The sequence below is a fragment of the Nuphar pumila genome, chromosome 4 (assembly GCF_984573655.1).
Source record: "Nuphar pumila chromosome 4, dmNupPumi1.hap1.1, whole genome shotgun sequence".
NCBI lineage: Eukaryota > Viridiplantae > Streptophyta > Magnoliopsida > Nymphaeales > Nymphaeaceae > Nuphar > Nuphar pumila.
The window spans coordinates 35,457,987-35,473,490 of NC_143252.1; the positions used below are offsets into that span (position 1 = coordinate 35,457,987).

The 15,504-nt window shown below is 37.8% G+C and overlaps 1 protein-coding gene across 1 annotated transcript; it reads right to left on the bottom strand.

Annotated features, from left to right (window-relative positions):
- Positions 1 to 353: 353 nt before the first annotated feature.
- LOC149839971 (cucumisin-like) lies at positions 354 to 8,023 on the bottom strand. Its single transcript, XM_090004966.1, has 9 exons — positions 7,955 to 8,023; positions 7,766 to 7,857; positions 7,068 to 7,159; positions 6,719 to 6,962; positions 5,432 to 5,951; positions 4,497 to 4,600; positions 3,688 to 3,836; positions 1,895 to 2,155; positions 354 to 889 (listed from the first exon to the last, which is right to left on the bottom strand). Exons 1-9 carry the CDS (start codon positions 8,021 to 8,023, stop codon positions 354 to 356), a joined length of 2,067 nt encoding a protein of 688 aa, XP_089861092.1.
- Between the last annotated feature and the right edge of the window lie 7,481 nt (positions 8,024 to 15,504).

The window sequence follows — 15,504 nt, forward strand, 5'->3', positions numbered from 1 at the left end:
CTGCAGCTTAACCATGTGCACAAGATCGGGGGGCAATGAAGGAAAAAGAAGAGTGAAATTCTAGAAGACAATATTTTTTTTAACTTGCTTAGATTTTTTTGGGGGTTAAGCCCAAGAAGCTTTACGTTGCCAAGACAGTGACAGTAAGTACCGCAGGCAGAGCCGGTGCAGATAGATCTCTGATCCTCGGGGTGGTTTTTCCGTGTAACTATATATATATATATATATATATATATATATAAAACTATCGTAGAATGTTTCTTTTTTTCTTAAAGAAAACACCAAACAATTATCAGCTTCCAGTAAAGGCTCTTCAGTAAAAAGCATTTATTATGACATCTGAACCTCTCTTTTCAAGACCTTTGTAGAAAGAAGGCAATAATAGGGCTCCTTACATGGTGAGTCCCATCCGTCCATACTATGGAACCTGAGCTTTTTCTCGGCTTCCCTTTTCCTTCAATTCTTACCACAAACGATTTCTTCTCATACAAGGACTTGAATGAAAGAACTTTAGGTTCCACATCGATCTTCAGCCGATCAAGATTGTGATTATTGATGATCACATGATAAGTTGAATTTGGTGGACCAACATTGGTGACTCTTCTTAAGAAACTGGCATTGAACGGTTTCATTCTTGTGGTGGATAGCAAAATCGATGGGTAATTTAGATCCCAAGCTCTAGTATTGAGAGACTTGGTGCACGCCTTTAGGCCTCCGGTTAGGGCCCTTAGCATCTTCTTGTTATAGCCTTCCTTGCAGAGCATGTGTATGTAGTCATTCTCGTGTGCATCATAAACAAGGCCTGGGTCCAAAACGCTTCTTGGGTTGATATGGCCTGCTCCATAGGCAAGTTCTTCACCCTCGTTTTTCGCAGGATCCATTGGATAAGCTGCATATTTCAGGCCAACAACCTCTTGGTCAACATTAGGCTTATTAGCGCCGAATATTAAGCAACTCCTAAACAATCTTATCTCCGAAGCCATCTTAAACTACTTTAAAGGGACAAAGTTTCAGCTGTTTTCTTAATACAAAATTATAAACATATTCTTTATAGATTAATAGAAAATACACATTAGATTAGGCATTTTTCAAGTTTAGATGCATATTAGAGAGATCCAAAACCAATGGTTTATATTGCACCAAAACTTGGTGAAATAAGAAACAAGTTTTTCATCCAATCAATTCGGTCCAAAAGCATGGTTTTTAGTGAATAAGCAAGTGAAGATATGTTTTTTGGAAGCATTTAGGGAGGTTTAAAACACAAACTGTTTAGAAGCTACTAAACTCTCTCTCTCTCTCTCTATGTATATATATAGGGTTAATCTATCATTAAATGAGTTAGGTTTAACATTAGATGGACTCAACCTTATAAAAATAACTAAAACACTCTTAAAATAATGGCATTTTTTAAAATACAAAGGTTTTTTTTTTTACATTACATGTCTTTTGAACTTGGAAGGAATTGAAAGTCAAACACCTTTTTCAAAAAAGTAATTTTATGAAGCTATCAAAGTTACCTTTTTTAATTTCAAAAAGTAAACTTGCATTTTCAAAAAAGCCATATTTTTAGAGTGTTTTAGTTATTTTCATAAGGTTGAATTCATCTAATGTTAAAATCATAAAATTTTAGATGTCAATGATGACTTTGAGGTTAAATCAAATTACAATATATGTGTTTAATATTTTAAAAATATAATAGAAAAAACTATCAAAATCTCACAAAGATTACAAAAGAAAAACGAAAACTAATTGAGACCACTTTCCATTGAATCAGTGAAGTGCTGATTTGATTCAATTGAATCCTGGCCGACTCAATTAGAATTTGGCTGCCAATGTGACTCAATTTTAATTGCATTGTTAAAATGATTAAAAAACATAAATTGAGAGGACTTACCTGTTGTCATGAGGGCAGATCGGATAGCAGCAGGAGACCAGGTTGGATGGAAGGACTTAATATAGGCAGCAATGCCGGCGGCATGAGCACAAGATGCAGATGTTCCAGACATGATATTGTACTTGGCAGATCTTGGGTCACCTGAATAATCTGACAATTTACCTTCTGGAGACCAAGCTGATAAAATTTCTACACCTGGGGCTGTAATGTCTGGCTGGAAGGGTTTTATGCAACCAAACATGTGCTCAGTTAGTTTGAATGCTAAAGATGAAAAGAGAAGTTGAAAGAATATGAAGGAAAGATACTTTTAGTATGTTGAGTGTTATTGCGCTTGGTCCTGTTGCAGAGAAGGAAGCCACCCTGGGTGCTTTTGAATCATGAGCCATCTCAGTCTTTAGGATCCTTCCCTTGGGTTGTCTATTGAAAGCAAAAGTTAACATTTATCGGGTTATCCAATTTCAGAAGATAACTCAACAATAATAATAAGATGATGATGATGATGGTCATCTTGGTCAGACCATGGGCACTCATATCGGATCAGCCACATGCGACTTGGTGACTCAGGCCAGTCACAAGTTCCTATTTAATTTATAAAAAATAAATATAAATATATTATTTAAAAATATATATAAAAGAGTGTGTGTGTGTGTGTGTATTTATTTATTTAAAGGAAACAAAAGAAATGCGTTACTAGATTGAAATAATTAAGCACAAACATAAGGTGATGAACGACCACCTTGTGAAAAAGCATGCAAGAGAAAACAGCATTTAAGAAAAAAAAAACTCAAAAAAGTTTTTAAATAACAAACATATATGACTTTAAGAAAAAACTCAATTGCACAAGACTCTGCCGAGTCATGGCTGAGTGCTAAGACTGAGTCAAAAACATTTGATTACTCAGCTGAATTCAGTCTCTAACCGAGTCATACTGCTTCTTTGACTTGTTTAGGAGCCAATTTGAGCCCATTAGACGGAGTCAAAACTTGACTTGATGAGTTTGTCAACTAAATAGAATGGATCAAGGTCGAATCATTAAATGACCTCTTAACTCTTCTCTTATATGACACCCACCTAGGGATGGCGGTGGGGTGGGGTGGGGTGGGGGGGCGGGGCGGGGGACAAGGTCTCCACCCCCGCCCCGCCTCAAGATTAGAACCTCCATCCCCGGCGGGGATGGATTTTAACCTCCACCCCCGTCTTCATTCCCGTTTCATGTCCTCCATCCCCGGTTTAAACGGGGATGAGGCGGGGTGGGGATATTGCGGGGAAAAGTGACAGGGACGGGATGAGGCGGGGATTGTGGCAGGGACGGGGTGGGGCAGGGAGAAGTGTACGTCCATCCCTGCCTCCATCCCCGTTTCATACCCTTCATCCCCGGTCCAAACAGGGCGAGGCGGGGGCCCGCTTTCCCCCAGTCCACTGCCATCCCTACACCCACCTATGTCGCCCTAGTGGCTGCAGGGCTGGGGAGAAGGTGCTGACCCCTTCATCCTTGGTACCACTCCTACAGGGTGTTCGGGTGCCTTTAACTGATGGGCTCCATAAGCGCTTGGGTGTCGGTGACCCCACCTGGGGTTTACCTCAAGGGAATCAGGCCCATTAAGTGACCCGATTCTCAGTGAGGGTTCTTGGTTATCAAAAAAAGAAGAAGAAAAGAAAACTCTTCTCTTATGTGGTTGCGGTCAATCACATGGTGGCATTGTGTGTAGAATATCTTAAATTGCAGATCACTCACGATTACCTAGTGGATCTTGTATAGTTCCTAAGCTGAGCGTGCTCATTTAATCCCAAACCAATGGCAGGAAGCGGATAGCCGGTGGCGAAATCTGTTTCAATATTGTCGAGGAATATGTAGCCGGCTGCACCTGCTACAAAAGGCCCATCCCCTTCGTCTAATGCCTCACAGAAAACAATCTTGTGCTTCACCAGGCGCCCGTCAAGGCTGTTGAGAGAGCAATACCTAATCAATCAAGACATGTAAATAGCAAATTGTTATGAGTCCTGTCACTGATAAAAGAACTGCACATAGGGTGTTCAAGCTCGGCTCATTCTTCTGGTCAGCGGAGCCAAGCTCGAATTTCATGGTCAGCTCGAGCTAAACAAGTTGAGCTCGAGCTGACTCGTTAACAAAAAATATATATGTTTACAATTGGAAATAATTGAAATTTGATTATAAGCCTACTGTGTCAAGCTCAAACTAGCACAGATATAAAGTAAATATATTGTTTTGAAGCTGTATATATGTGATAGGATTCGAACTCACCGAGCAGACCAAAGGACTTACCCCCAACTTGCCTAAGTTTAGTCACATATATAATCCTATGTTCACAAGGACACAGGCCCAAACTGAGACTGGATACAAGTAGGAGATACGAAAACTTTAAATTTTTCAGAACTAATGCACAAGGATACCGAAAAAAAAATTAAGATAAAAGAATATCTTTTCGATCAGGGCATGCCATTGCATTGTGAAATTTTTTGCTTCACACCAGATATGGTATATCTACTGCGACTGGGCATGTTTTAGTAGAGATTCAAAAATATCGTTCAGAATAAGAATATTAACAGGTAAAAACCCAACACTGTTTGCACCATAGCCTACTTTGAATGTTCACTTGTGAAATGTGCGGTTCTATTTGGTGCATCACCTCCGTAGATCAATGGTATCAGCTCCTTCTGCGAATCAAACGGGTTCACAGCAGATCCCTGCAGCAGGAAGATCTTTATGTTTGGTTAAAAAGATAAAAGAAAAATCAATTCATGATTGAGCCGTTGGGTTTCCAAAATACAAAAAAAAAAGCCCGATAAGTTGGGAGTCTGGATCAGGTGCCCTCACATGGCACATTTTTTCTGCCTTAGGCACCTGATGGCCCTCCATCAGGTCATGGGTCCACACCTGACAGGCCCTATCCCCAATGGAGGGTGATCAGGTGCGTAAGGCACAAAAAATTGTGCATGTTTTCACACAAGATACATGGATCCCATCATTTGAAATAGGATGGGTTCCATCATACATTCAATCCTAACCATCCAATCAATAGCTAGATGATTCTGCAGGATGGCTAGGATTGAATATACCATGAACCCATCTTATTTCAAATGAGTGAAAATATAAGGTGCAATATGATTGCACAAATATTGGTGCATTAAGCACCTGATCACCCTCCATCTTAAAGAAAGGGCTTGTCAGGTGTGGGACCCAAGACCTGATTGAGGGCTATGAAGTTCTTAATGCACAAAATTTTGTGCAATCATATTGCACCCGATCCAGACTCTTCAAATGATAAGATTAAGTTATACACAAAACAGCAACACTGCTTCTGCACCAGAGGGATGATCAAGTGCAATTAATGTGATTGCATACTTTTAGTGTGGTGTGCTGCTGAGCCTGATCGCCTCCATCTTTGGAATGCAGCCTGTTAGCTGTGGCGCACAACAGTGGATGAGGATGAAGGGTGACCAAGCGCAGCAGGACACGAAAAGTGTGCAATCACATTGGCACCTGTCCCTAGAGCTGGCAGCAACCATGCACCTTACCGTATAAGACCTTCCGTTCTCCAGCACAAGGGTGTCAATGACCTTCCTGTCAATGGTGCTCGCAGCTACAGTCAGTAGCCATGGCGCGGTATTGACAATGGTGCCATATGATGGAAAGCCACTGCCAGTTGGGGTTGACGTGAGGATTCCCTTCTGCATGGCATGAAACGAACCGATGGCTATAGGATCCAAGAAGTAAGGGTACGGATAGTTGGTGGCAAGCGAGGTCGAGATGATGCTCACTCCATCAGCTATGGCGTCGTCGAATGCAGCCAGAATGTCCTCACTGGCGCAGTGAAAATCGCCCCCCCAGCATGCCTTGTACACGGCTAACCTTGCAGAGGGCACCCCACCTCTAGCAATTCCTTTGGCAACCCCATACAGGCTCGCGCCCACCACCTCTCTCCCGGCAGTCGTCGCAGCAGTATGCGTGCCATGTCCATGAGTGTCTCTTGGTGACTTTGAATCACCTGGTCCATAGTTCCCTTGCCCGTTGAAGAATTTTGCCCCAATTATCTTGCTGCAAATATTACACTATATATTACCTTAATCAATAGTAAACAATGCAAAACTAACCAAATAATGCAGTTTCTACGTGAGAGCAAATCAGGTTCAAGGAGCCTCCCATAGAAAACTGTAAGGGACCTTGCAGTCCGTCCACCATGATGATGAATGACACCCAAAGCGGCCAGCGTTTCATGCTTAGAATGAATTATAGTCGTTCATTTTCAAACGTCGACGACTGATGCCATTCATCAAGAAGGTCAGTGGGAACCTTCACCGGTGTGACTGTTGAGGTGAAGGAAACCGTGGACGTAGGATCACCTTGATCTAAACTACATTAAAATCCGTGCAATTGTGTGATTGTCTCGTGTGTGCGTGCCTCCTGCAACTTGTTTTATGGTCTACTAATCTCAGTCACAAGTCGCCCATTGAAGTCCTTTTCAATAAAACACCAAACTACAAGTTTTAATTTTTTTTTTTTATGCTCACTGGTGCGAGTGTTGAGTGAGGGATACCATAGACATATGATAATCCTGATCTGAACCACGTTAAAATCCGTGTAATCGCGTGTGCAGCACGCCTCCTGCAACTGGTTTTAGATACCACCCTGAACCCAGACCTTCGAAAAACAAAACAAAACAAAACAAGAAAAAAAGCCTAACCCACCCCCTTCTTTTTCCTAGAATGTTTTGCCTAGCTGCGTCAATCTTTCCCAAGCCCCACCACCTGACCGGAGGTTTTTCTCCATAATATCAGAAAATAGAAAAAGATAGTATTTCATACTTGTTACATTTAAATAGTTCAGAGGATTGACAAGATCCCTTCCACTTCCTTGGTGGTGGCCCCATTCCTTTATCGTTGAAGCTCTCAGATTCAGGCCACACTCCATGGTCGATGACCCCAATCACCACATCACTTTCAGATGATCTTCTACTCACGTTCATTGGAAAGCCCATGAAGTCCCAAGATCTTGTAGTCTTTGGCTCCAAACGTGTGCTTGGGAAGACCGACACTACACCTTCAATACCTGAACCACACAATATCAGTGATGTATTCACACCCTACAGAATTGTAAAAGCACTTGAAACAAAGGATTCTTTTATTAGAGCATGAAAAAGCCCTGCGACCATACCAGATATCTTGCTTGCTTCACATTCTGTAAGATAAGCTGAAAACCCATTGAAACTTCTTTTGTAGCTATGTACTAGCAATTCGGCAGCTTCCCTGTTCAAGATATGTATGTTTATATGCCAATTCGATCACCAAGGAGTGACGGCTTCAGTGTGTGCATTACCACAATCGTTTGTATATACAATCTACATGATGCAAGTTGTTTTGGACCATTTGATAACGTGAATATATTCAGCATGCTCAATTTAGTGAGAATCGACCACTTCATTCGCAATTTGGTTCCACTCATCTCCTTTGTCATCCCCCATCTTCATAACCCTTTGAATCTTATCGATGCAAGTTTTGTTCATCAAGTTTGATTCCGGTGATTCAAATGCTGATCTTCACTAAATGGACGATGTAGATCATATCTATGGAGTCCGATTTGATCAAAATAACTTTCATCGATGAAATCCCAAAGAGTGGTATGAAACTAAGGATGACTTAGGGGGATGTGTTGATCTGGAATACTTGGTTTGTGCTTTTCGATGGAAAAATATGCTTTTTTCAGTTGAGATAATTTGATACTTTTACGACCATCGATTTTTCAAACACCAGAAAAACCTGATCAATCCGATGTCAATCCCCACTAAACAGAGCATGTATATCACATCCATGAGGTGATGAAAGAAGACTATTGAGGAGAAAAACTGCTCTCACCCTTCAGTTTCCGCAATGTTATTGAGAATACCCAAGTGAAGGGATGTTGCAGCAATATCACTACGAAGCTTCCCCATGTACACGATGTAAACCTGTGACTCAATATTAAGGTCACAAGGAAGTATTGGTAAACTTGGATTTGGCACAAGTGAAGCCCTAACACAAACAAAGGAAAAAACAGGGTTGCACCTTTCTCTCTGCATTCAAGGCATACGAAGATTGCCATACTGCAAGGATAATAATGAAAACGAAGGCCATCCACGGGAAAACGTGACCTCTGTCCATAGATAAAAAAAAAGTAGTGGGATATGCTAGGAACTGCAGGTGTGGAACTTCAAGCACAGAAAAACAATTGTTGCACCATAGATTGTGAAGGTATAGTTAAAAGAGAGGGGGAGAGAACAAAAAGGAAATTATAACTTCCTTTTAGAGAATTGAGCTTGATACAAGAGACAGAAGATTTCCTTGTCAAATTAAGCTTTTTCTTTTCGTCTGACAAAAATGGAAGTTTTATGAACAAAGTCTTGCTTGTTGCCTTCTAGTAATCATAGTGGGGTTCACCAACGGGTGCTCCGCATGGTTGGTAGGAGCTGTCAGTGCACGTCTCCTTGTGGTGGTACGTTGCAGGTTCAAAACCCAGTGGTACGTTGAATAATAAAGGGGTCTGCCTAACCCATCTTGCCTTTAAAAAAAAAATAAATCATAGTGGGTTAGAGTTCGTGGAAATAGATTTGAAATCAAACCTCATTTGAATTTTCTCTCTTTTTTGTTAATTGAAGAAATTTGATGAAGTTAATTCATGATTCCAAATTAATCTCATAGTTCATTTAAGTGGGGATACAGGGAAGACATCTCAGGGTTCGTATACAAATCCCATCATTCATGTAGTTTTCATGGCAAATTGCTGAGTCTCTTTCCCTTCCTTTTACCACAGTATATGAATCAAACATTCAAGAGTCAATGGTAGATAAGTGTCATGCTAGCTAGGCTGCTAGCACAAGTGGCCCTCTGTTTTTTTTTCAACGCTTCTTTTGTTATGTGTCCTCACATCTCTTCCCACATGAAAGAACTCATGGGAAAGCTGAGGTGTCTAGAGTTTTTAAATATCGTTGCCCCAACAAAAATGGGATGAACTCTGTCATTTAGCTTCTTTCTTTGTTTGTTTTTTTACGACGAGGAAGCTCAAGAAGTGAGGGAAAACCCAGGTGCGGCCCCACAACTTCTCTACCTTACGTGGCCCCAAGAATTTAAAAATATAGCTTTATATGGGGGTATAGATCCATATAAGTTATGTGGTCCCTTAAAAATAAAAACGGATTGAAAAAAGTTACCATTTTTACCATTTTAGGCTTTTATAGAATTTCGTTTGAGAAGGGAAATATATAGGGATAAGGATGAAGTCAGTTTGGAAACTTTATTTGTTTCCAGAAAATAGTGCCCTACTGTATCCTTTCTCATGCCGTCTTCTCTACATTCCATTTCCTAACCCTAATTGTTATATTGCAGTCTTTATCTATGAGAGGAAGGAATAAAAAAGCCTAACTGACTTGAGAATGTGGATACCCAAATTTTTTAAAACAAAAAAAGTGGGGTTTGTGGGGTTCGCTCTTCAAGTTGCATGTCTTTCCTCCTTTTTTAAGTAGAGACCAACTGCACCACAAGCTCAAAATCTTCAATGCTGAACTTTTAGCTTGTGAGTGTTCGTACATCGTACGTGGATACTAAAACAAGGTGTGGTTCATGGTGCGAGCACCACCAACACTCGAAAAAGTACAAAAACATGACAAATATGATATTCATTATAAAAATTTATACTTTCATAATAAAATAAATATAATAAAAGTGTAAAAAAATTGAAACTCCTCGAGCTTAGGTAGCCCTTTCCTATGAGGATAATGAGCACATAGAGGCTCCAGGCAACACTCCGATTAGGTGGGGGATTCAAGAATCTAGGTGAGACAAGAGATCTAGACCTAGACTAGGCTTAGGTTGGCTCAACTAAGCTAGACTCACCTGCACATAGTGGGCTCCAGGAAGCTAGGTTGGGTGGTAGGTGCAGCAAAGTTTCTTTAGTTAGGTTATAGGTGACTAGAATAGAGGGGAGGACCTTTATTTATGGTTTTTATAGCAAGTTTGAATCTTAATCGTATAGATCTAAAATTCAAAGATCAAAACTTGTTCATGTATGACATGGTAAGATCCTATTGGTTTGATGTTTGAAAGTCTCTTTTTAATTGGTTCTTGCTACTAGGTTGAATCCTATTAATTAGATTTACCTAGATTAGGGGCTAAGCTACATGATACTGACCAAGTTCATTGAATCTAAGGCGAGAACAAAATTTAAGATATTAGAAAGACTTTTCTCTAAAAGAAAGAGAGAAGCATTTAGGTAGCTTATAGGATTTTCTAAGAAGATAAAAATCTAGGAACGTGGATGGAGCTTCTAGAGGCTTCCTATGAATTGGAAATAGGAATTTAGAGTCTTCATGTTTCAAATCGGGTCGTACTTCGAATCTATTATAATTAACTAACTTATTTTATCCACGACTTTCTATCTGGATGTCAGATCAAGGCAAAGTTTGGTATGTTGAAAAGCTAACATCCTCTAAATTAATTTAAATTTTAAGTGAAAAACCAAATTTTATAGTTTTTTGTAGTAAAAAAAATATTCAAAGTGGGCCCTACCTGAAAATGTTACCTTGTTTTGGTTATAACTTTTGACTTTGATATCGTATTGACTTGATTTTTGTTTTGTTTGAAAGCTAATATCCTCTAGTTTTTATTTTTTGGGTAAAAACTTAAAAATATCCTTTTGAAGGCTAAAAATAAAGTTTAAGTTAGCATAAATTTAAAATAAGCCTAAAACACTGAATTTTGGCATGTCTCTTGACGTGGAATGATTCAGTCAAAATTAAGATATCTACAAATGACCCTCTTTGTTGTGTAGTATGTGAAGTTTGGTCGATAACAAAAAAGTAGATACACTGATTTTTTATAAGCAAAAGATTGACTCTGACACTTGGCTTTTCGAATGTCTTATGAAAAGAAAAAATCATTGATGGCATATTGTGCACTCTATAGCTACGTAGATCAACACGAGGGTCTCTCTATGATGCCTGTCTATATAGGTAGAGATATCTTACCGAGCGAAGTCAGGTAAAAGACTAAGACAATATCTTGTTTCACATAAGCGCTTTCTTTTAAAATCTGTATGATGGACAAAAAGTATTTGTTGAGCGAGGTCAGACGGAAGACAAAACAAGTGTATTGTCATGCAAGGTTGCACATAACATGGTTGTCAAGTTTTTCAAAAGACAAAGACTTTTTTGAAAAGATATAGACAAAGACAAACTTTTTAGGCAAAAAAACATCGAGATAAGACAAAGACATTTGAAATGACATTATTTGGTCCAAATACGCTTTTAGAGATAAGAAGTTGTGAAATGGTTTATTTGCTCATCAAATGGATTTTGTATTGCTCCATCAATTCATGGAACAATCTATAAACTTAATTTTCATATATCTATAGGATGATCTTAAGATGAAACTAGGTATGGTTTTCCTAATGGAACAATTGAGTTCTTAAGAAAAATGTCAGGTGCAAGAAAACTGATTAGTAACATAAAAAAATGCATATGAAATGACATGTTAATGCTTGATGAAATACTCTGATTTGACCCATTTTGATCAAGATTATCACAATGCAAATACTTAAGATAAATTTATGACTCATGAAAGATCAACTTTTTGAGATAATAATATGAAAGATAATTGACCTTAGATTGCTTGAAGTTGATATTGTCATATTGAACAAAAAATGATTACGTTGACAAAATGCATTTTTAAACGTTCTTCATTCTCCAACTTAATGATCAATCATTCAAGGTGGGAGGGTCTTGCCGATGACCAACCATCGATCTCAAGACAAATCAGAAACATTATTTCACACGAGAAACTCTTCAGTATAATGAGTAATTGTTCAATATGAGAGGTCTTGTTGATGACCAACCATTGGTCACAAGACGAAATGCAACAAGACAAAGACATTTTTAAAAGATTGACTCAAAATGGTACATATTGCAAAAGCTATGATAATGATTCATACATTGTGAAAACCCCAACTTGGATAAAATTAATACAAAATTATAAAAAATTTGTCAAAGCAAATCTTGCTATAGGATCAACTTATAGACCTTTGTGCGTCAAATGAGACGACCTAAATAATTGACTGTAATATGAATGCTATTGGTGAGATAATCAAATCATGATGCTAAAGAACTTCATGACAAACAAATGATCAGACAAAGATGACATTTATGATTGACAAATGATGCATGACATAATATTGAGTGTCATGGTAGGACTTATGAAATGTAATGTAATTGTCTAAAAATGATGCTCTAATTTTTTAAAAGAAAAATGAATTTTTCTTTGCTATAATTTTTGAAAGTACCGCAAACATGAGAATAAAAAAAGTGAGTGAAAATGAGTAGATGCTTGCCTTGAAAAGTGTTGCAAATATGAGAAAAGTGAGTGCAAAATGAGTATGTGCAACCTATATTACTCAGCAAGAATTTGATTATTTGATAATGTTGATCCGATTTCACTTTTCAATTTTTTGTCCCTAATTGAAGTCTTCATAAAATAAATAAGTTTTCTCTTCTTCACTATAATAAATTCTTTGTTTGATCCTCAAATTTTGAAGTTAGTCATATAAGTGCATGTATAAGCTCATGCTTCAATAGTTGTCAATCTAATTTCAAAAAAAATGAGATTCTAAAAATTTCAAAATTAGCAAGACTTCTTGGCCATTTATGCTTGAAAATAAGAGCTCAAAGTGCATAAAAGTCATGGACTTTTCATTCCAATGCACTTTAATATTCTCAATCCAAAGCATATATCAAACTTCTTTATATTGAATATTTTCAAGTGGCCAATCATTTTTGAAAGACTTTGAAAGAAACAATAGGACATAGGTTATTGAACTTTGAGAAACAAAGTGAATGGTAATAACGATGGTATTGGATGAAATTGTAATACTTTTTTCTCTATGGTATATGATTTTTTTTTTAACTTTGGGTATCACAATGCTATAAAGGGTTAATAAGGAAAGTTGGATATGACATCCTTGAATGTGAAACCCAACTTATAGCAAAGGATAAGGGATCATGTGCATATCTTACTTGAGATCTTTAATTGCAGGGGAAGCAATGAAATTTTTGAAGCTTTCTCACCTTTCTATTTCAATAATGCTTCTTTTTTTTATTCAACAATGCCTTTTCATTTTTTTTCTATCACTGCCACTAGGACGTAAAACTAGGGGTGCACAATGAGCTGAGCTAGCTCAGGCTCGACCCGTTTAAGCTTGGATCGAACTCATTTGAAAAATAAATGAGCTAAACTTGAACAGAAGTCAGGCTCAGTGTGGATAAACAAGTTGAGATTGATCAAGTCGTTAAGCTCGATTAAACTCAAAAATCTCGATAAGGCTCATATAAGAGTATATATATAATTTATTTACAAAATAAATCATGAAAGGCATTGTCTTTGTAGTTGTTAGGGTGTTGGTTTCTATCCCAAGAGGTGCTGACTTTGAATTTCACGTATGGAATTTTGTCTCTCTTCAATAATTTAGTGGGGTTTTACTATATATAAATTTTTTGGGTCATATTAATCTTAAAATAATGACTGGCATAATAGTGGGTCAAATATGCTCTATTTGAAGAGATTGGGGTTCGAAACTCACCTTTTTGGCAATTTTTTTTGAATAATGGTCAAGCTCAGCTCAGCTCAAGCTCGAAACTGAGTTGAGCCTAGACAATGTTGTTCAAGCTCGACTCTGAGCTCAAGCCGAGCTTGAACACATGTAATTTAAGGTGAACCGAGTTTAAACAGCCCAGACTCAGCTCAAACTTGGCTCGTGTGCATCCCCACGTAAGACCAGGTATCGACTTTAAGGGAAACCACCATGCCTAGGAGATGACATTACTCGTTCCTTTTTTTTGGCATTTTTTCACCCTTTTTCTGTGAGATTTTTTTTCTTGATGCTCCCATTCATAAAGTAAAAAATGCCCCAAGACGAAGTCTAAATGATTAGGTTTTGTTTTGCATAATCATATGACCAACTTAACCCTTTTCAACAATGTTGAAAACAAGACTTAGAGCAAAAGATAGCAGTGCATACGATGAATAAATCCACATGACTGACCAAAGGAAACCCTCAACTAAAGATTTTTTTGGCCCAAACGCATAACACTAACAACCAAATGATAGAATAGAAGCCTGGGGTCATGGAATCACAGGATTCTAGTACCCGAAAACCAAATCCGATAAAAAACTCAGAGTTACCAGATTTTTCCTGAAATCCAATATCTGTAATAGATTTTCAACACTGATTTTGGACTAAAAAAATGATGAATTTAAAAAAAAAAACTTCAAAATGATAAATAAAATAGACCCAAAGATCTTACTAACGACACCTTATTCGTTAGAAAGCAATAAGTGCATGTTGAGATACAACCCCAACAATGTGCCTAAAATAGGTTCTAGGACTAGAGGTGTCAACAGGTCAGGTTTACCTAGACTTGACCCAGACCAAACCTTATAGGGTTCGGGTATGGTGACAAATAAGAAGACCTGATTAAGACCCGGGTGGTCTGGACCCTAAGGTCCGATTAATACATGGACCCAGGTATAGTTTGTGAAATTTTATACTAGACTCAGGCCCGACTTGAGTTCTGATTAAGACCCATAGATTTTCTATGTAAGAATGAAAAAAAATATTATTTTACTAGGTATGGTCCAAGTCTGGTTCATGTAGTTCTTATCGGGTTCGGGTATGATTTCTTTTATAGTATACCCGATTAGGCCTTGGTCCGGACCCAATAACATACTCGAAAATATGGTCCAAGTATGGTTCCACCTGGGTCTAAACTAAACCTGACATGTTGACACCCCTAGCTGGGACACCTATTCTGATTGTTCTAAGCTATTTTTGGATCACCAGCACTAAAAATGAGGAAAAACATTAAAAATAAAAAAAAAATGTTCAAAAAGTCAACTTTTTTATTTCACATGGATGACCCTTATCCGATGAGTGGTCGAAGATATATGGCTTTCAAAAAATAGATTATCGGATGACTATTTTCTACGAGATAGATTTCAGCCCCTAGTTTTATAATTAAGAAATGACAACCCAAGGAGGCATTTTGGTTCTTACTCGAAACAAAGGAGTTTTAGATCCATATATTAGCTTTTCCACATCTATAAAAACATTGGTTTTTGATATCAGAGTGTTGAGATATGGTCTAAGAAACAGAAACATGTCTATAAAAAACTAAATATTTTCTCAATTTCTTTGTATTTTCAAAGGTCTTAGATGCAGAATCCGAATATATGTTGAAAATGAGAATCGTAGAGCCAATTGTCCATTTTCCAGCGAAACCTAGAACACATCAATTTGATTTATAAACAAAAAGATATGTCTCTGCCAACAGGGAGGGTCAAGCAGAAAAATGGACGAATTTTGAATCCAGGGTAGATCCAATATCCAAAAAATAATATAAAAAAATGGACTAACCTTGTAGTATTGAAAATCTTAGAGATGTTAATTTTGATGCACAGACAAGTGGTCCCACTATGATCGACATTATATGGATCTTAAAAATTTTAAAACAAAAAAAAAGAGTTTTATCAAAAAAGGGTTTTGGATCAAAAAACAAGATTTGAATATTAGAAAC

Coding starts and splice junctions, on each gene's coding strand:
- LOC149839971 (XM_090004966.1), bottom strand. CDS start 8,023: ATGGCCTTCGTTTTCATTATTATCCTTGCAGTATGGCAATCTTCGTAT. Junction 5,952..6,718: donor GAACTATTTAAATGTAACAA/GTATGAAATACT, acceptor TAATATTTGCAG/CAAGATAATTGGGGCAAAAT. Junction 4,601..5,431: donor AGAACGGAAGGTCTTATACG/GTAAGGTGCATG, acceptor TTCCTGCTGCAG/GGATCTGCTGTGAACCCGTT.